At 43.9% G+C, this 21,429-nt stretch overlaps 1 protein-coding gene across 1 annotated transcript in view; it reads left to right on the forward strand.

Annotated features, from left to right (window-relative positions):
• The window catches only part of ATP2B1 (ATPase plasma membrane Ca2+ transporting 1), a 274,638-nt gene extending 253,931 nt beyond the window's left edge, over window positions 1–20,707 (forward strand). Inside the window, 3 exon segments of the mRNA XM_033951664.1 lie at window positions 2,055–2,237; window positions 2,637–2,723; window positions 19,248–20,707. Of these exon segments, the coding sequence (XP_033807555.1) occupies window positions 2,055–2,237; window positions 2,637–2,723; window positions 19,248–19,559 (582 nt within the window). The 3' untranslated portion in view covers window positions 19,560–20,707.
• Window positions 20,708–21,429: the final 722 nt, after the last annotated feature.

A 21,429-nucleotide genomic window follows, 5' to 3' on the forward strand; every position in this document is an offset into this window, starting at 1 on the left:
CGTTTGTTTTCCTTTCTGTTATAACAGTTGGTAGCAGCAGACTACGTGGCCACCCTTTGCCTGGTTTTCTGTTACCACTGCAGCTGAAGGCTGATCCTTACTCCTTTTGCCATTAGGTGGTGGTCGTAGCCAAATCATCCTTACACTCATGTCAAGCAACTTGCTACCTGGCCTATCTACTACATGTCCTAATCTGTTTTATTCTGGCCAGTTTTGTACTTTCTCTTGGTACTTGATTCAGGCAAATTTCTGCATGGATAATCTGAGATAGGGGCAAAGGCTACATTTTATAGGCAGAATTTCAAGGAAATGGGGGAGGGGAGCAGAATCCTAGCGATGTGTGCCAGTCTACATCTAAGGTGAGGTGGAGGGAGGGAGATGGCGGAACGCTGCAATCGGTCGGGTGTCTGCTGTTTTTGTATCATTGCCTGCCTGCGCTCACGTTCCAGATCCTCCTGTTGCTCATTGTACTGCAGCATCTGCATGACTATGTGCTCAGGTGGTCATTTTTAGTGTGCACAATTGACCAGATTCGATCTATATGTGAACATGGGGGACACGTAATAGCAAGGGAGGACAAGTCAATTGATTTATTTTATGTTCTGTTTTTACTACAGGGCAGAGGCACTGAAACAGATTCTCAGTGCAGTAGTACTAGTGGCAGGACTCTCTTCTGTCTTCATGGTGTTTCGCAGTACTGAGGCTTATATGGATGCTGCGGGGATGGTGACGGGGCGGTGAATGGGATGGCAGTGGCGGTGAAAGGGATGGCGGTGACGGGGCGGTGAAGGGAACAGTGGTGACGGGGCAGTGCAGAGGATGGTGGGCCGGGGACGGTGCAGTGACAGGGGCAGATTTTTTCCCCGTGTCATTCTCTACTAAGGACCTCCCCCCCCCAAAGAATAAAAAAAGATATAGCGGAATCAGAAAAGGTACAGAGAAGGCCGACAAAAATGATTAAAAGGGATGGAATGATTTCCCTATGAGGAAAGGCTAAAGCAGCCAGGGCTCTTCAGCTTGGATAAGAGACAGCTCAGGGGTGATATGATAGAGGTCTATATAAATAAAGTGGAAAGGGTAGATATGAATCGCTTGTTCACGCTTTCCAAAAATGCTAGGACTAGGGGGCATGCGATGAAACTACTAAGTAGTAGATTTAAAACAAACCAGAAAAAATATTTCTTCACAGAACACATAATTAAACTCTGGAATTCATTGCTGGAGAATGTGGTAAAATCAGTTAGCTTAGCGGGGTTTAAAAAAGGTTTGGATAATTTCCTAAAAGAGAAGTCCATAGGCCATTATTGAGATGGCTTGGGGAAATCCACTGATTATTCCTAGGATATGCAGCATAAAATCTGTTTTTCTACTTGGGATCTAGCTAGATACTTGGGACCTGGGTTGGCCACTGTTGGAAACAGGATATATACTTTATGAACCTTTGGTCTGTCCCAGTATAGCAATTCTTATGTTCTAAAAGGACAAAAAGGAAAAAAAAAATCATATAAGATACAGTACTCCCCCCCAAAAAAAAATTTACAGGGGTTCCGTTCTAGGAAAAACCACAAATACGGTTAAAAGGCAGGAGAGGGCACCTGGGGCACCGAGGCAGGAGAGGGCAGCTGGGGCAAAATCACTCATGGTATGCTCCAACCACATCTTCCTGTTACTAAAGTCAGGCTATACCAATCAGGAGCTGCTTTGACATGCAGCTCCTGATTGATGTAGCCTGAATTTAGTACAGGAAGAGGTGGTCGGAGAATACCGCAAATTTGCAGGGGAACACTATTTTAGCATTGAAATGACCAGCTCTTAAAAGAGGGATGAGCTAAGAGACAGAGAACAGTCTAACATGATCTAAATGAGAAGACATTTTTACCTGTTTTGGTAAGACCTTTGCTTTAAGGTCCACTTCATGCACTTTTATTGTATACTAGTAAAGACAAGTTCTAAATTGAGAAGCTTCAATTTTATTATATTACACTCCCTGTATTTGTTTTGTGTTCCCTCTTTGGATAAAACGTAAAGAAGAAAATTTTCCTTCCCCTTTTCAGTTGATCACGACAATACCAACCAGTCGTTTGAAGTTCCTTAAAGAAGCTGGTCACGGAACACAGAAGGAAGAGATTCCAGAGGAAGAGTTAGCCGAAGATGTTGAAGAAATAGATCATGCTGAAAGAGAATTACGCCGCGGCCAGATCTTGTGGTTTAGGGGCCTGAACAGAATTCAGACTCAGGTATGGTATTGGCAAAGGTAGGAGGATTCAATGGGCATTGAGGAAACATTGTTTGGCCCTGCCCAAACCCCTTTTTTAAAAAAAAAAATAAAATCTAGCAGTAGGGTGATAGTTGCAAGTTGTATGACTGATATTCTTCCCCCTCTATTTTCCTTTTCTTTCTTTCTTATTTTTTTTTTTTTTTTTGCCTTTTTGTGAGGGTGGTACAGATTTACCGGTAATCCCTCAGACTCCTTTCTTACTGCCTATCTCTCTAAATTCAACTCTTGCTTATGTAACTGCTCTATAAAAAGTGCCTTTTTTTTCTTTGCTTTTTGTGTGTTGTAGATGGGATGGTCCTTTCTCTTGTTCTCTCTCTCTCTTGCTGAGCAAGCTGTCACAATCTCTGATTCCTTGCAGATGGATGTAGTGAATGCTTTCCAGAGTGGAACTTCCATTCAGGGGGCTCTAAGGCGGCAACCGTCCATCGCCAGCCAGCATCACGATGTAACAAATATTTCTACCCCTACACATGTAGTGTTTTCCTCTTCTACTGCTTCTACTACTGTGGGGTGTGAGTGTGTGTTCCTAAGTGCATGAAATTAACATTTCCTAAACCCACCTACCTAACGTTTCTCATTTTCTCCTTAGTACTCCAATTCATCATTCAGGCTTTCCATTAAGCTTTCTAATTCTGTTCACAAAGATTCCTTTTCTTAAGAGGACTAAAGAACAGGAGGAACAATTGCAACAAAATTTAAAATACATGAAAGCTGTGAGCCTGCACGTACTGTACCTGTCACATAGTCCTACATCAATATATGAGAGTTTTGTAAATGAGAAGTGGAGAAACTGTTGTAAATTTTCGAGTATATGCTTTCAGTGATGGTCATAAATGTATGTTTAATACCTCAGAATTGCTCAAAAATAAGGTAAAAACAGTTTTTTTGAGATCATTACCAAGAGTTGCTTTTGAAAATAAGATTTAACAAGATAGAGGTCAATGTACTAATCTAGGTTAAACACAGGAATTAATATATGCTAATAATTAACAATCCCCCCCACCTTTTTACAAAACCACAATAGCGGTTTTTAGAGCAGGCCGGTGCACTGAATGCTCTGCGCTGCTCCCGACACTCACAGAGTTCCTGTGAGCATCCGGAGCAGCATAGAAAATTCAGCGTGCCGGCCTGCACTAAAAACCGCTATCACGATTTTGTAAAAGGGGGAAGGAGAGTATGCATTAATTCCTGCATTAAACAGCTAACATGGCACCATTTCGAGATGTAGAATGCAGCAGATATCTTGCCGACAGTGCAGGAGTTTTGCAGTCAATGCAAATTACCTCTCACCCTTTTTTTTTTTTTTTTTTTTTTACAAAACCGTATTGTGGTTTTTTGCGCTGGCCAAGGCTGTAATAGCTCCAACACTCAAACGAATTCTATTAGCGTTAGAGCTGTTACTGCCGCAGCCGGCGCTAAAAACTGAACAACGGCTTTGTAAAAAAAAGGGGGTAACTTTGGCAATTACTATGTAGTAACTGCAAATACCTTATTGTGCTTAGTAAACGGGAACCTCGGTTGCTAAAAATTTATGTTAATATATTCATATTTATAGGCACACTAAATTCTACGGGAAGAACTTTTTCTTTTTATGTTCCTTTATATTTAATTGCAAGTTAAAATGAATGCATTTTTACTTGGAAGAAATAGGAGATATGGTGCTCCTTAGGTAAATCTGTTTTTGGACCATTTTTTAAGATTTAATAGCTTCTCAAAACTGAACAATTGCTAGTCAGATTCAGTCGATATTTTTAAGGGTGACTTCATCAATGGGCGTAAAGCGAATTAGCATGCACTAACAGTGTTGCATCTTAGCATTTAGCGTGTGTTAAACCACTTAGCACCTGTTGATGAATTTATTTTATTTATTTAAAAAATTTGTATTCCATACTATCAACATTTCTAGGGGGATTCCAACAAACATACATAATTTAAAACAGAACAATACATAAAACAATGTTTTAATATCTTGGCACTTAATTCCTCCCTTTAGTGCCAAATGTAAATACCGGTATAACTGTTTTTAAAAAAAAGTTAGCTATATATTTGGGTTCATAGACAACGGCGCGAAAGACAAAAGCGCGCGCCGAAAATTGAGCGCAGCGCACGCCGCCGCACCGCTCTAAATTACAGTTTTTAGGGGCTCCGACGGGGGGTTTTGTTGGGGAACCCCCCCAGTTTACTTAATAGACATCGTGCCGGCGTTATGGGGGGGGTTTGGGGGGTTGTAACCCTCCACATTTTACTGTAAACTGAACTTTTTCCCTAAAAACAGGGAAAAAGTGAAGTTTTCAGTAAAATGTGGGGGGTTACAACCCCCCACACTCCCCACAACGCCCCCACAACACGGCGCGATGTCTATTAAGTAAAGTGGGGGGTTCCCTCCCACGCCCCCCCGTCGGAGCGCTAAAAACAGTAATTTAGAGCGGCGCACTGCGCTCAATTGTCTGGGCGCACCTTTGTCCTGGCACGCTTTTGACCTGACACCATATATTTGAGACTACAAATGTGATGTGCAGCAATAAAGGGTACAAGTTTGACAGTATTTCATATTTTATGTAAAGATTAGATTTCACTGTAACAAAAGTATTTTTTTCTCTAGGTTTGCTTAGCCACAATATTCAAATCTTCAGAAATAAATCCCTGGTAACCATCAAATTATGTCCTCTTTACAGCATTTTCAAAATACTGAGAAAGCTGCAAATTTTCAGCGACTTAATACATGGGCTGAAGCATTTCTAACACATTCAACTAATGCCGCGTTTTATATTTCAGTTATAGTTTACCTTTCAGAAGTCATCAGAGATTGCTTCTAAATATAATTAGAGTGTTTCCTCTGAAAGTTTCCAGGCTAATTAGGGTAATTGTACATCTGGAATGAATATATGCTGTTGGCACAGCTTTATGCAAAGGTTTAGGCGCCTCTGGTTAAATTATTTGTTTCTTTAAGTCAGCGTAAGATGATGAAAAGTAGATGGTAAAACGTTACCACAACCTGTTTGTAGAACAATTAAGTAATTCATGATAATAAATAACAGTAATAAGAGTGCAAACAAGACTTCTTAGTATATATGAGAGTTCAAGTATAAATATATGAAATACATCTATATAATCTTCACATTCACTCAGAAAATGTGTGAGCTGACCAAGAGCCAAGACTCCTATAGCCGACAACACCGTCCCATCACAGTCTATGACTTTAGTGCGAAAAATGCTGACTAAGGCAAAATGCTCGTAGGTACTAATGGTTATATTTTTCAATGGCAACAAAGGAAAAAATATTTTCACTTAGCTTGAAGAAGTATTTACAGGTCCCGACATGGACCATGTTTCGAAGGTCTTTTTCAAGGAACCCAAGAGAAGAATGATTTACTGCAGATGCCAAAAAAATGTTGTGATTCAGATGAGAAATTTATCCGGTGTGGCCAGCTATAGGAGTCTGCCAATCAAGTGGAGCAAGCTTCGTCCAAGGCAAGACAAATCATGGGCTGCATACGAAGGGGTTTCATCAGTCGTAAGGCGGAAGTCATTATGCCATTGTATAGATCCATGGTGAGGCCCTACCTGGAATACTGTGTGCAATTCTGGAGGCCGCATTATCGCAAGGATGTGCTGAGACTGGAGTAGAGGTCTGCACGGGAACGGGGATCGCGGGGATCCTGCGGGTTCCCCCCCTGGCCCACGGGACTCCCACGGGGATGCCCCCCTGACCCACGGGACTCCCACGGGGACGCCCACGGGACTCCCACGGGGATGAAAACAGCCTACCTAAATTCTGGCAATGCAGGCGTGCAGCTTACAAGTCCGGCGTCGCGGCGGGAAATAGCCATGCTGAGCAGTGAGCTCAGCACGTACACAGATGAAAGCCTTGCTTGCTGATTGGTCCGGTGGCCCCGCCCCGCCGTGCCGCCGGACCAATCAGCAAACAAGGCTTTCATCTGTGTACGTGCTGAGCTCACTGCTCAGCATGGCTATTTCCCGCCGCGACGCCGGACTTATAAGCTTCACGCCTGAAAAAGAAATCATCCTGGCCGGGGTCGGTGTCATGCTCCGGAGCTTCTACAGCCTTCCTATCTCCCTCTCCCTGCTTCCGGCCACACCCCCTGCTCCGCGGCTCTCTTCGGCAACTCAGCAGCAGCGATCGACACAAGCTTCTGACGTCGGGGCCTACCCTCTGCGAGTCCCGCTTGTTTCAACTTCCTTTTTCCACAAAGGCGGGACTCGTAGAGGGAAGGCCTCGATGTCGGCAGCTTGTCTTGATCACCGCTGCTGACGAGTTGCTGAAGAGAGCCGCGGAGCAGGGGGGTGTTGCCAGGTGCAGGTAGAAGGGAGAGGGCCAGATGCAGGACTCGTGGGTGAGGGAGGAGAAGAGAGAGAGAAAGAGAGAGGGGAGGGAAACAAAAGGAAATATTTCATACTGGGCTGGGCCGGAGTGGAGGGAGGGTGGAAAGATTCTGGCTACCGGGTGCAGTAACAAAGGAAAAGGGGGGAAAGCTGAAAATGGAGATAGTGACACAAAGAAGAGAAAGAGTAAGCAGGACCTACTGAATAAGGATAGAGATACAGAAGGGACATGAAGAGGAGGTGAAATAGAGACATAGAAGTAATGCTGAAAAAGTGTGGGGGGGAGATAGACATTGAAAGGGCAAATGGTGAACATGGGGTAAAGACAAGGACAGAGACAAATGAATATTCTGAAAAAGTGGTGAGATAGGGATATAGGTGAGATGGGCACAAAGAAGGGTGATGCTGGAAAATAGGTGGAATGGTAATTTTGACAGACACAGAAGGGAAATGCTGGATCAAGGAGAGATGGGGCTCAGGCTGGATGGAATGAGGAAAAATGCCTTGTTGGCCCGGAACTTCCTCTCCTACGTCAGAATTGACATCAGGGAGCGGAATGCTGGTCAGCGCGACGCTTCTGCAGGGAAAGCTTGGGACGGCGGTGGCTTGGGGGCTGTTCCCCGATGGCGGTGGCAGCAAACCGAGTGGCTTGGGGGAGGGCACGGAGAAAGAAAGAAAGAAAGGGGGCAGACAGGAAGACAGAAAGAAGGGGGAACAGGGAGACAAAAGAAAAAGTTGGGGAAGAGAATGAGGTCTGGAGGAGAGGAAACATACAGGAGACTGAAAGAAAGGAAGAAAGATTGGATGCACAGTCAGAAGAAGAAAGTGCAACCAGAGACTCATGAAATCACCAAACAGCAAAGGTAGGAAAAATGATTTTATTTTCAATTTAGTGATCAAAATGTGTCGGTTTTGAGAATTTAAATCTGCTGTCTATATTTTGCACTATGGCTCCCTTTTACTAAACCGCAATAGCGTTTTTTAGCGCAGGGAGCCTATGAGCATTGAGAGCAGCATGAGGCATTCAGCGTAACTCCCTGTGCTAAAACCTACTATTGTGGTTTAGTAAAAAGGGAGGGGGTGTATTTGTCTATTTTTGTATTTTGTTACCGAGGTGACATTGCTTAGAGTCATCTGCCGTGACCTCTTTGAAAAACCCGGAATATGAATAATTAACATTTTCTCTGCCTTTCATTGTGCTTTGTGTTTTTTTAAAATTTTATTGTTGGTAGATCATTTTGACTTAGTCATTATAAAGTAGCTCGCAAGCCCATAAAGTGTGGGCACCCCTGCTCTTACTCTGGGGCACCAGACCTCCCTCATGGCACACACAAGGCAAATGGAAGAAAGAGGAGAATTTTTGGTCGTAGGGAGGAAGGTACAGAATGTGATAGGGAAGAAAAAGATGAGAGTGAGAAATGTGGCAAGGGAACAATGGGACAGATTGAAAGGGATGCAAGAGGGAGGAATATTGGACAGTTGTGAAGGGAATGGAGGGAGAGATGTGGCATAGTGTTGGAGAGGGGTGATAGAAGGAGAAATGTTGGGCATGGGGCTGGTGGGCAGGCACGAAAGATGAGAAAGAGATAAATGCTGGACCATGGTAGGGGGAACCAATGGACAGCAACAGAAGAATTTACAGAAGATGGGAAAGCGGAAAAAAGAAACTGGGACCAACTTTATGGAAAAATAAGTCTCCAGACAACGAAGGTAAAAAACGGAATTTATTGACTAAAATATGTTAGCTTTGGGAAATGTATATGGCAGATGTCTTTGTTTTGTGTTCAAAAGAAAAGGAAATGCATTTCTGGTTTTATTTCTACAGTGTTGAAGTACTTGTTGACCCTTGCTGTGACTGGTGGGGATCCCCAAGCACCGCCAGCAGAGGACCTCCTCTAGAGATGGCCAGAACTCCCCTCCACCAAGCGCAGCAGTCGCTGGCAGCATCCATGAGCCACTGAGGTGCCAGCATCTGTGACTCAGGGACGCTACTGCTGCCTGCCAAGCTTGGCAAAAGGGACCCCCGGCCAACTGCAAAGGAAGTCCTCAGCTGACAGTTTGTGGGTTCTCATCAGCTGAGTATTTATATTTTATATTTACATTAGAGGTTCTGGTAGAAACCCATTTACAAAGTATGTATTCTTCCCAATTAATATTTCCAAATTAATAAAGTCTCTTTGCTTATTTGTAAATGGGTCTCTACCAGAGCCTTTAATTCAGTAGCATAATTAAATAAAATAACTATTTCTGAAGTTTATAGGGAAGGATGGTGACGGAGGGGATTCCTCGCGGGGACGGGTGGGGACGGAGGGGATTCCTCGCGGGGACGGGTGGGGACGGAGGGGATTCCTCGCGGGGACGGGTGGGGACGGAGGGGATTCCTCGCGGGGACGGAGGGATTCCTCACGGGGACGGGTGGGATTTTGGCGGGGACGGGTGGGATTTCTGTCCCCGCGCAACTCTCTAGACTGGAGTCGGTGCAGAGAATGGCCACCCGGATGGTCTCGGGACTCAAGGATCTTCCATACGAAGAACGGCTTGACAAATTACAGCTATACTCGCTCGAGGAGCGCAGAGAGAGGGGAGACATGATCGAGACATTCAAGTATCTTACGGGCCGCATCGAGGCGGAGGAAGATATCTTCTTTTTCAAGGGTCCCACGACAACAAGAGGGCATCCGTGGAAAATCAGGGGCGGGAAACTACGAGGTGACACCAGGAAATTCTTTTTCACTGAAAGAGTGGTTGATCGCTGGAATAGTCTTCCACTACAGGTGATTGAGGCCAGCAGCGTGCCTGATTTTAAGGCCAAATGGGATCGGCACATGGGATCTATTCACAGGGCAAAGGTAGGGGAGGGACATTAGGGTGGGCAGACTAGATGGGCCGTGGCCCTTATCTGCCGTCTATTTCTATGTTCTATGTTTCTATGAGTCTCGGCTCTTGGTCGGCTCACACATTTTCTGAGTGTATGTGAAGATTATATAGATGTATTTCATATATTTATACTTGAACTCTCATATATACTGAGAAGTCTTGTTTGCACTCTTATTAGTTTACAATTTTGACCTCTCTACCTTAAACTTTTTGTAAGCTCTCTCCTCTCCATTCAGCCATCGTGACTTAATAAATAACAGTAGACATAAAAGAACCCCAGTCAATTGAACTGAATCGCTTGACAGTGCTCAGAAAAAGTCCATAAGAGACCATACCAACACCAAAAAGTCTCTTCTTTTTCAATCATTGCTCCCAAAAAAAGCGTTTTATATTTAATAGTGAGCGAGGGTCCCATATTTACTGCGTCAAAAAAGCACTATACATGTAAACTTATCTCAGTTTGGAGCATTGTGGATTTTTAACAGGTTCTGACGTGTTTTCGCAACAGGCTGCTTCAGAGAACCTAACACTAGAGAATGACACGTTGACAGAATTCATCACCGTTCCCTGCGGATAACCGCAGAAAACCAACCCGATGTCATTCTTTAAGGAGAAAGGGAAGAATCAGAGTATGAATGGGCCCAGCCACTGACCCTCAAGCCTTGCATTGAAGAATACTTATGTAGAAGGACTGAGGTTGAAATAGACACTAAAGAATGACACCGGATGGTTAGAACATTAAGACCATAAGTGTTGCCATACTGGGACAGACTGAAGGTCCATCAAGCCCAGTATCCTGTTTCCAGCAGTGGCTAACCCCTCATAAGTACCTGGCTGAACCCCATAGCGTAGCAACATTCCAGAGCTGAGATTGTGATGTCATAATGCCTCATTCCAAGAGCCAACCTCATCTGTGATGTCACACCGGATTCATTATCCTATACTTGGCTCACATAAGAATCAGAGTATGAATGGGCTCAGCCTCTGACCCTCAAGCCTTGCATTGAAGAATGCTGGTGTAGAAGGACTGAGGATGAGAGACACTAAAAAATGACACTGGATGGTTAGAACATAAGACCATAAGTGTTGCCATTCTGGGACAGACTGAAGGTCCATCAAGCCCAGTATCCTGTTTTCAGCAATGGCTAACCCAGATCCCATGTACCTGGCAGAAACCCAAAGAGTAGCAACATTCCAAAGCCGAGATTGTGATGTCATAATGCCTCATTCCACCAATGCCTCATTCTACCAATGCCTAAGAGCCAACCTCATCAGTGATGTCACACCGGATTCATTATCCTATACTTGGCTCACATAAGAATCAGAGTATGAATGGGCTCAGCCACTGACCCTCAAGCCTTGCATTGAAGAATGCTGGTGTAGAAGGACTGAGGTTGTGAGAGAGAGACTAAAGAATGACACGGGATTGTTTCCCGCGGGAATGGTGATGAATTCTGTCGCTGTGTCATTCTCCACCCACAAACTTCTCAGATTTCTGGTCTCGCTCTTTATCTTCCTTCTGAATAATCCCGGCCAAACAATGATAGAAGGAAGATAGAAAGCAAGACCAGCAATCTGAAAAATTTGTGGGTGTCTGGTTATCTGAAGCAGCCTTTTGTGAAACGCGTCAAAACCCATAAAAAATCTGCAACGCTTCAAGCTAAGATAAGTTAACATGTATGGTGCTTTTTGATTAAGTAAAATATGGGACTATTGCTCACTATCTAATATAATAAAATGCTAGGCCGCGCATGCGCACTAAAAAAACGTGTTCCCTGATCCGTCGCGAAAACACGAGTGCGCATGCGCGCGTTTTACGTCATCACCTACTCCCCACCTCGCCACCGATCACTGTCATCACCTGCTCTCCACCTCGCGCCACCGATCACTGTTCCTCCTGCACCATGCCACGCCAAGCATGTCCGCCGCCGGCCTCGAGCTCCTGGGGGCCGGCGACGCGAGCCGCCCGGCGGTGCTGTGCTGAGGTCCCGCCTCCCGCTTCCGCCCTTCACGGCGCCGCCAGACCCGGCCCTACACTGAGATCCGCGATCAGGGTTGCCATGGAAACCCCGCTGCAGCCTCGCGGCTAGGTAGGGGGACAGCAATCGTGCTTATGTTCAAGCCGCCACCACGACTCCTCTCTCGAACCGCACCAGGATCGAGAGAGGAGCTGCGGCAGGGGCTTGAGCATAAGCGCCATTGTTGTCCCCCTACCTAGCCGCGAGCCTGCAGCGTCCTTCCTCACCCAGCTCTCACAGCTGGCGGCCGGCAAACCCTAATGCTGATATGGAATCCAAGTAAACAATTCCTGCCGTTGCCGAAATTTGCCCCACCGTTCCTTCCCTTCCTCCATCAGGTACAGTTCAGCTCCGCCTATGTTAAAAGGAGCTGCTTTGAAATTGGAGCCCTGCCGCCACCGTAACACGTTCCCTCTGCCGCGGTCCCATATGTCGGAGAAGGGGCGGGACCAAGGCAGAGGGAAACATGCTACGGCAGTGGCAGGCCTCCGATTTCGACGCGGCTCCTTTTAACATTGGTGGAGCTGCACTGCACCTGATGGAGGGAGGGAAGGAAAGGTGGTTGTGCGCTGTTGAGCCCCTCTTTGCCCTCAGACCCTCTCCTAACTGCTCCCTCCTGTCTCAGACCACTGGGGGGAGGAGCCTGTCTTCAGCTGCAGGGATGGAGGGAGGGAAGAAGAAAGAAGGGGCCCTGGCAAGCGAGTTATCAAAAGCCAACCATAGCCTGGGACCCCTACATGGTATGAATAATGACCAGACAACAAAAGGTAAGAAAAATAATTTTATTTTCTGTTTTGTGATTACAATATGTCAGATTTGAAATGTGTCTTGAGGGAGGCTGCCGCTGCAGCTTTGGACAGAGGGGCACCATTTTTGTGGGAGCCGGCCTTCGGAGAGGCATGGGACGCAGGGACGGATGCGGGAGGGGCTGCCGCTGTGAAGGGCTTTGGTGGGGGAGCCAGCCAGACCGCGAGTGTGGGGACGTTGTAAGCGTGGATTGGTCAAGGAGCCGCCGCTGCCGAGGCTTTGAAATTGCTCTCCCACCGTCACTCCCTCCCGCTCCGGCTCTGCCTCTGCCCTTGCCCAGGTTCAAAAGCAGGAGACATCTAGCACCCATTAATCTAATGGGCTTAAACACTAGTTAAATATAAAAAGCTTTTTGAATGCAATGATTGAAAAAGAAGAGACTTTTTTGTGTTAGGGCAATACCCCAGTCTGGTCTCTTATGGACGTTTTCTGAGTACTGTCAAGCGATTCAATTTAATTAGTTAGCCCAAATGACCAGGGTTCTTTTCATGTACATGATGTAAACTTTTTCTCGGTCTTGTATTATTTGAGTAGTCCCACTGTTTGTTGGGTTTCCAATAAATAACAGTAGACATTTCTATATTCTCCCTCATGAAGCCTTTGGGTTAAAAATATAGCACCATGTTGGAGCTTCAACAACGGAGCATTCATTGAACAAATAAAGATAGTTTGAAAATATTGGTAGCTTACTACACCAACATTTAGCATCAAGATAAGTTGGTTTTTAAAAAAAAAAAATTCTTAACAGCATTGTTTTCAGCACCTTGGGGCTACAATATTGTATTGAAATTTTTGTTTGGTTTTTGCTTTCTTTGTTTTTAGTTGTGCACAAAGATTTTTTTGTGGTGTTTAGTTTACTGTATTAATCACATGGAGATTACTGTCTTATGAGCACATGGTTTTTCCAGCTTTTTTTTTTTTAGCATTTCAAATTTTAACCAGACATCTTTCTACAAATTTTCTGTTGAATTGTAACTTAGATGCGCCTATATTTTCTAGAGGTATACGTCGCTTCCCTCCCTCCCCTGTTAGACTCTGCACCAGCTCCCTCCCTGCCAGCCACTGTACCCAGCCCCCTTCCCGCCCTCTCTCCCTCCTTCCCCTGTCAGGCTCTGCACCCAGCCCCCTTCCCACTCTCTTCTGAGGTTCTACATCCTGCCCCCTTCCTCCCTCCCCCTCCCCTGTCAGGCTCTGTGCCCAGCACCATTCCCTCCCTCCCCTGTCAAGCTCTGCACCCAGCCCCCTACCCTGTCCTTCACTGCACCCAGCCCTCTTCCCTCCCTATCCTGCACCCTGTTCTCCTCCCTACCCTGTCCATTGTACCTCCTCTCTGCTGATATCCTGCATGCCACCATGCCTTCTGTATGACCCACGTACCTGGAATTCCTGGTGGTCCAGAGGTCTAGCAGGCAGAAGTGAGCTTTCCACACTCCTGCCCCGCTGCTGTGCCAATCGCTGCCCCAAGTTCTTATGGTTCAGCTGTACCAAGCAGGAGTGTGCTTTGAGTACTGCTGCTCGGCACTGAGCAGCTTCCTGAATGACTGCAGCGAGTATCATGAGAATTCGCGGGAGCCATTCAGGAAGTTGCTCGGCGCCAAACAGCATCGCCCAAAGCACGCTCCTGCACGCTACATCTCTGGACCACCAGGGATTCCAGGTATGCGAGTCATACAGAAGGCATGGCAGCATGCAGGATATCGGCAGAGGAGGTACAATGGACAGGGCAGGGAAGGGGGGACAGGGTGCAGTGCCTGGCAAAGGCCTGCAACAAGTCTGGGAGGGGGCGGATGGGTGCTGGGCGCTGGAATGAATATAAACCGAGACTCCCAGTTTTGGACCAATTTTTTGGCCCCAAAATCTGTTTATATTCAAGTATATACGGTAAAGCTAATTTACTCTTCAAAAGTGTAGAGAGGCTAAAAAAAAATCTCTAAACACTTCCAGCTAGCAGTTTCAACTGTCAAACAGAAGAAATGGGCACTATATGGAGCTGTTCTTGTGAAAAACAAGATCTGAAAGGTAGAATTAAAATCTGTGATGTTACCCAAGTCTACAAACTAGAATTTACTGATCATTTGAAACAATCCACGCTGGAGTAGATGTTCACAGTTGCAACGATAATCTGTATGGGAGATGTTAGAAGAAAATGCTTTCTGTGACCTAATCCTAAAAGCTGTCACATAAAGTATGCAAAAGGCCTGAAATTTTTGAGACAATGTGCTTTCGATTGAAGAGCTGAAAATTATACTGTTAGGCCACAATATAAGATACTTTTGGAGAAAAAGAGCACCTTACTCATCATAAGCATGGAGTATATTTATTATACTTGGTTGTATGGCAGCCAGTGACACAGGAAATATTATGCAGGTGGAAGAAAATATAGATTGAATTAAATTTTTTTTTAAACCCAGAAGCTAATGTCATACAGTCAATAAAGTGATTGAAGCTGAGAAGAGGTTGGGTATTTCAGTGAGACAATGATCCAAAACATCAAAAAAATATATATTTTTTTAATGAAATGACATTTACTTGTAGGAAAAGAAGTTTTTGGAATAACCTTCACCGTCCCTAAATTCGAATATTATTGACAATCTGTGAAGAGATCTTGAATGTGCAGGGCATTAAAGAAGGCTTAATATTTCTGAGCTAAGAGTTATACAAAAAAGAGTGGAAAAATTCAGTAGCAAGAATGGAAAATCCCTTAGCTGACTACATATCTCCCCTCAGCAGTCTCTTTTCCAAGCTGAAGAACCCTAATCTTTTTAGTCTTTCCTTATACAAGAGGCTCAGGGGTGATATGATAGAGACCTTCAAGATCATGAGGGGCATAGAGAGGGTGGATAGGGACAGATTCTTCAGGCTGAAGGGGACAACAGGTACGAGGGGGCATTCGGAGAAACTGAAGGGAGATAGGTTCAAAACGAATGCAAGGAAGTTTTTTTTCACCCAAAGGGTCGTGGACACTTGGAATGCGCTACCGGAGGACGTGATTGGGCAGAGTACGGTACAGGGATTCAAACAGAGACTGGACGGATTCCTGAGGGATAAAGGGATCGTGGGATACTGAGAAAGCTAACCAGAAAATAAGTATAGAAACCCGACCAGGTCGTGCATGTGCAAGACCGGAGGGCTAGGACTTTGATGGGAAGATAGGACTCAATAGGAAACCAAGGAGGCATGGGGGCCCCTTCTGGTGATTTGGACAGGTCGTGACCTGTTGGGCCGCCGCGGGAGCGGACTGCTGGGCAGGATGGACCTATGGTCTGACCCGGCGGAGGCACTGCTTATGTTCTTATGTTCTTAAGAGATGAGTTCCATCCCCTTTATCATCTTGGGTGCTCTTCTGTGAATCTTTTCTAGTGCTGCTATATCTTTCTTGAGATAAGGAGACCAGAATTGAATGCAATACTCCAGATGAGGTTGCACCACAGACAATAAAGAAATTAACCATCCAACAGTCCACAAAAGAAGAAAAATGGGAAGTAGAAAACGCGTCTTCTTAGCTCCGCGGAAACAAAGAAACTGGGGACCGCGCGCCTCCGTCGGGCGGGAAGGCACTCACGCATGCGCGGTACGGCCTACTGGAACTTTCTAAGTTCTTAGAGTGCAATCACTCTAAAATTGTCCGTACCACAGCTCCGTCGGTGCCGTCATCCATCAGTTAAGAATATGCTGCCTGCTTGTCCTGGGATAAAGAAATTAACCATCCAACAGTCCACAAAAGAAGAAAAATGGGAAGTAGAGAAAAAGTAAATAAAAGATTGCTACTGAGCTAAATAAGATGGATTCTCTAACACTCAGGCTAAAATCCGACAGGCCACTATCGCAGCTGTAAATGTAATGATTTGAAAAAGACAAGTCATTCTCTAAAAACTACGCATGCAAATGAGGTTCACAGCGGGTCGCTAAATTTTTCTAGGGATGTCGCTGGTGATATCGATCGGCAAATGCGCAGAATACATCTGCAAATTTAAAAAAAAAAACCCACAAATTGAAGCTCAGCAAGAGGGATGCCCACTCCCTCTGGACGCTGCCATTGCACAAGCCCCCGACAACTCACCCACCCCCTCCTCGCCAGTGAAAGAGATGCCCACTCCCTCCTACCACTGCACAACTTTCCGCCCCCCCCCCCCCCCAGCAGTGGGAGAGATAGCCACTCCCTGCCATCACCCAACCCCCTCACCCCCTCTATCTTCTTTATGAAGGCCAGCTAGAGGGATGCCTACTCCCTCCAGGCGGCAGGCTCACCTCTTCAAAATGGCGGGCTTCCCTTCCCGGTGCATCCTGGGATTTGCCATGGAGGGGCCTAAGGCTTTGATTGGCCTAGGTATCTAAGGTCCCTCTCAGAGTTCACAATTGCATTTCACTAGGTCAATGCTACTCAATTCCAGTCCTTGAGGTCCACAGGCAGGCGAGGTTTTCAGGATATACACAATGAATATACATGAGAGAGATTTGCATGCAGTCTCCTTGGTATGCAAATCTCTCTCATGCATGTTCATTGTGGACTTCTGGAAAACCTGGCCTGCCTGTGGACCTCGAGGACCAGAATTAAGTAGTCCTGCACTAGATTATACTCAGAATTGCTGATCTTTATGCTAAAGAAAAGTAGGATTTACCCTTTTAAACACACACCACAGCTATCTCCATGATTACAAAACACACTTTTAGTTGTGCCAGAATAATTTTTTCACTCCTTTTTAATCTTCCCTCCCACACCACACCCAAATGTACCCTTATGGGTACCAGAGACTACAGGGAAGTCTTCTATGAACCTTGACCTCAGAGTGGTTTTACAACTGCAGAACTTATTCAGTTATTCCCTCTCTTCATTAGGCTCGTGTGCTTCCAAGGGAAATGTACATTTTGAAAAACATCAACCCAGTATGCTACAATTGGTTTTATTGATTTCTGGCTTATGCGCAAATGCTTGCTTTTCTAGCCCATCAGACAAAACTTGACCCTTTATGCGAGCTGGCTAATTTTGATGTAATCTTTTATTAGAACAGGGGATGTTTAAATGAATGCAATATTTTACATCACATAGAAGCCTCTAGTTTTTTTTTAATTAAATATTGGATCCTAGTTAGTGCTGTAGTTTATTTGTGTTGCATTCTAAGGAAAGGTACCAAGTCTTAGTGCATGCTTACATGAGAAACGAGGTAACAATGTTAGTTGGGTCCATTTATAACAAAAAGTTTTTGTTAATTGAAAATGTATTTCTCTGGCAAATGAAATGATAGAAAGATGTGGGGTTTTTTTTTTGGAATCAGCAACTTCTCGGTTACTTAGCCAGCTGAATAACTCAGTTTCTAAGACTTAGGGCTCCTTTTACTAAGGTGCGCTAGCATTTTTAGCGCACGCAGGAAATGACTGCGCGCTACGCTTCTAGAACTAACATCAGCTCAATGCTGGCGTTAAGGTCTAGCGCGTGCAGCAATGTAGCACGCACTATTCCACACATTAAAGCCCTAACGCGGCTTAGTAAAAGGAGCCCTTAGTCCCTTTTCTTGGATTATGACAGATTTGTTTTTGTAAAATATTAATTGGCAAATTGTATTCACAGCAGTCAGGAATAGTGGATCTGCAGTTTATATTTAATTTGAACAGTTTCACTAAGAAAAAGAAAAAAAATTGTGCATATGAATTTCTCGTTGTATACAATGGATTTCGACCATGTTATACATCAGTGTTCTTCAACCACCGGTCCATGGACCAGTGCCGGTCCACAGAAATTTCCTGCCGGTCCACAGGGCCAGCATGTGCATCAGGCCCAAAACAGTGTTCTTCAACCGCTGGTCCACGGTGCGATCGATGCGGCGTTATCTTCGAGCCAACTCCCTCTTCCTAACTGATTTAGTGCACAAAGCCACGGGCAGCGGCTCCTACGGACATCCTGCGCCTGAACCGGAAGCCTTCTCTCTGATGTTGCAACATCAGAGGGAAGGCTTCCAGAAGAGGCACGGGATGTGCAAGGTGCAATTAGTACTATTATGGGGGCGGGGTCTGGGGTGGAGATTAGGTAGAGATGGGCGTGGTCTGGCCCATGACTTAGCCCCGTGTTCTTCAACCGCCGGTCCACAGAATAATTATTTTATTTCTGCCGGTCCATAGGTGTAAAAAGGTTGAAAAACACTGTTACACATGATATTATCCTGTTGCAGTGTAATAACTATGCATCTATTCATTTTGCTTAAGTTGTAGTTGAAATCTGATACTCATTATAGGAGGATGGTTTCTTGTGGTCCAGAAAGACTGAACCACATTTGTGGTAACATTGTTCAATGGGGTTTCTTAAGAAAGCATTTCACATCTAATATCAAACCTGTTTAAAGAAAAGCAGACTTATATTCTCCTCACGTAAACAGGCATATACTCGAATATTTACAGCTGCCAAGGTTTTTGTTTTTGCATGACAATTACTGGTAAATGTGAATCATTGTTGCATCCAGCTTGTATTTGCTTGGCTTTTTCATAATTGGTGACATCCTGATCCTAGCATGAGAAATAGACTCCTGTGCATATGTTTGGTTTTTTTTTGTTCCCTCTTCATTTAATTTTAAATGTTTCCCTGAAATAAAACTACATTTTCTAAATTTGTGAAAGTTTAAGTAAAATCTTTGATCAACAGTTTCCTACATTGACTTTGGATTTTTTTTTTGTGTGTGTGTTTGGTAATTTGATAATTTGAGCCACTGATTAAAACCATATATCTCATTGTTTACAGTACTTAAGGTTTATATTCCTAGATTGTCATTGCACTAAAATGTTCATTTTTTAATTTTTACAGTTTATTGCAAGTTTTCACTGCATTACATACAAATTTGATTCACCCATATGTTTGTGTATTCAGATTCGTAAGCCATTTTTAAAAAATCTATAGTATATTTACTTTTTTTTTTTAATTACTCTTACCTTTATAGATCCGAGTGGTGAATGCATTTCGTAGTTCTTTGTATGAAGGGCTGGAAAAACCCGAGACACGAAGTTCAATTCATAACTTTATGACGCATCCTGAGTTTAGAATAGAAGATTCCGAGCCTCATATTCCGCTGATTGACGATACTGATGCCGAAGATGACGCCCCAACAAAACGTCACTCCACACCTCCACCCTCTCCTAACAAAAATAACAATGCAGTTGATAGTGGAGTTCATCTTCTAATAGCAACAAACAAGTCTGCTACCTCTTCATCCCCAGGGAGCCCACTGCATAGTTTGGAGACATCGCTCTGATTGTAAGCTGAATGGTTAACACACTAAAGCCGACTTTTAAAGAAACAAATTGAAAACTGGTTCCTGTCAAACCTTGTGATGGACAAGGTAGTATTCTTGTCTTGGACTTCAATGGAAGACACACTTGTACGAATGTAGATTTATTTTTTTAAAACAAAAGCTTTCTGACAGACTGAGGGAGCTTTTTGGGGAGGGAGGGAGTGGGGGGGATGAACTCTCGACAGATAACAGTAACTTGGAATAAGTGACCTGCAGAATATCATTTATACTAAGGAATAGTTCTGAAGAGTGTTAGCAGAGCTTTAGTTTATCTTGATAATAAACTTTTATGGAGAGGGGGCCCTGGGTCATTGAATTTGATACTTTAATTTCTGCTTTTGGCTGTTAATAATTTGAATTATTTATGTTATGAATGATACAGATCTGTTTACAAGGTTTGTAGATACTTTTTTGTTCCTGTTCATAGATGGGAAGCTTCCTTATACATGATGCACAGAAAATTAGTCCTTCGAATACTGCTGTATTTTCAAGAAAAAGGGTGTTTTCTATTGAAACTGTACTAAATTTTGCCTGCAACTTACCTTGTTAAATATTGTAGATAAATTGCTAATACTAATAGCCAAATAGATAACACTTTATAAAATGAGGAAAAAAAGAGCAGTGATGGTCTACTGAATAAGTTATGGCCTTTGTCCTACTTAGTTTCTTAAATAAATTTACTACTTGATGGTTTTGAAAGAACTATATATATATTTTTTTTTTAATTTTGCGAAGTATACTGAATAACTTCAAAAAATGAGAAGACAATTCTACAATGCGGGACATAATGTGTGAATGAACTTTGCTTGAAATACTTTTTATTATCTCGAGCAAAAAATGGATTAAATCAGAATACATACGAACTTTGGTCCTTTTTTTTTTTTTTCTTTTTTTTGTCTAAATGTTAGCTTTAGTATTGTCTTGGTAAAATGTGAGTGAACTGTGTTCATTTTCTAATAAATCTTTAGATAATCTTCATACAACAGGAGGGCTGTTGGCATTTTGAAAAAAAGTAACTACTCGGAAGTAGTACAGTAAATACATGTTTTCCTTTTTGTTCATGAAACCTGTTTGTAAGCATGAATAAACATGCCCTTTTATTAAACAAATTATGCAGCCATGTCTTTTTGCAAAAATTGTCCTGCTTCTTTACAGGAAATATTCAGTGCGGGGAAAGGTGGCATCAATAATAATAAAACCCTTAGTGTGCCTCCATGTGCGCCCAGCAGGGAAGCGTCTCAGCGCACGATAATATCAATGTCGGGGAAGCAGGCTTAAATCGGCAGTGGTGGCTAGAGGAGCAGGGAGAGAAAGAAAGACAGGGAGGTAGGGAGAGAGACAGAAAGAAAGACAGGGGGAGAGAAAGAAAGGGAGGCATGGAGAGAGAATTATAGGCAGAAAGGGGCCAGGGAGAAAGACAGACAGAAAAAAGGGGGGGCAGAGAGAGAGAAACAAACGCCTCAGCGCCCCGCTGTGCTAAAAGTCTACACACCTATTCTAGCACCCGTTAATGTAATGGGCTAAAAAACTAGTTTGTTATAATTTCAAGATGGTAACAGCCCCATAATCTGGTTAGTGTTCACAGAACAAAAAAAACTGGTGGCTGCAGTATAATTAAGTTCATAAATGGAATTCTGCAAATTCCTCTCTGGGCAAAACAAAATTCTGGTCATTTAGCGATATTGGTGGCTCTTACTTAAAATTTTATCTCAGGGGGAAAATTTTTATGCAAACAGTGTATATACTATTCTAGCTTTTCTGTATGCATTATTCATAGTTTGGTGTATTTTTGTGCTACTTTGAACTTTTGATATGTCAATTTTATCAGAAC

The sequence above is a fragment of the Geotrypetes seraphini genome, chromosome 7 (genome assembly GCF_902459505.1).
Source record: "Geotrypetes seraphini chromosome 7, aGeoSer1.1, whole genome shotgun sequence".
NCBI classification, from domain to species: domain Eukaryota; kingdom Metazoa; phylum Chordata; class Amphibia; order Gymnophiona; family Dermophiidae; genus Geotrypetes; species Geotrypetes seraphini.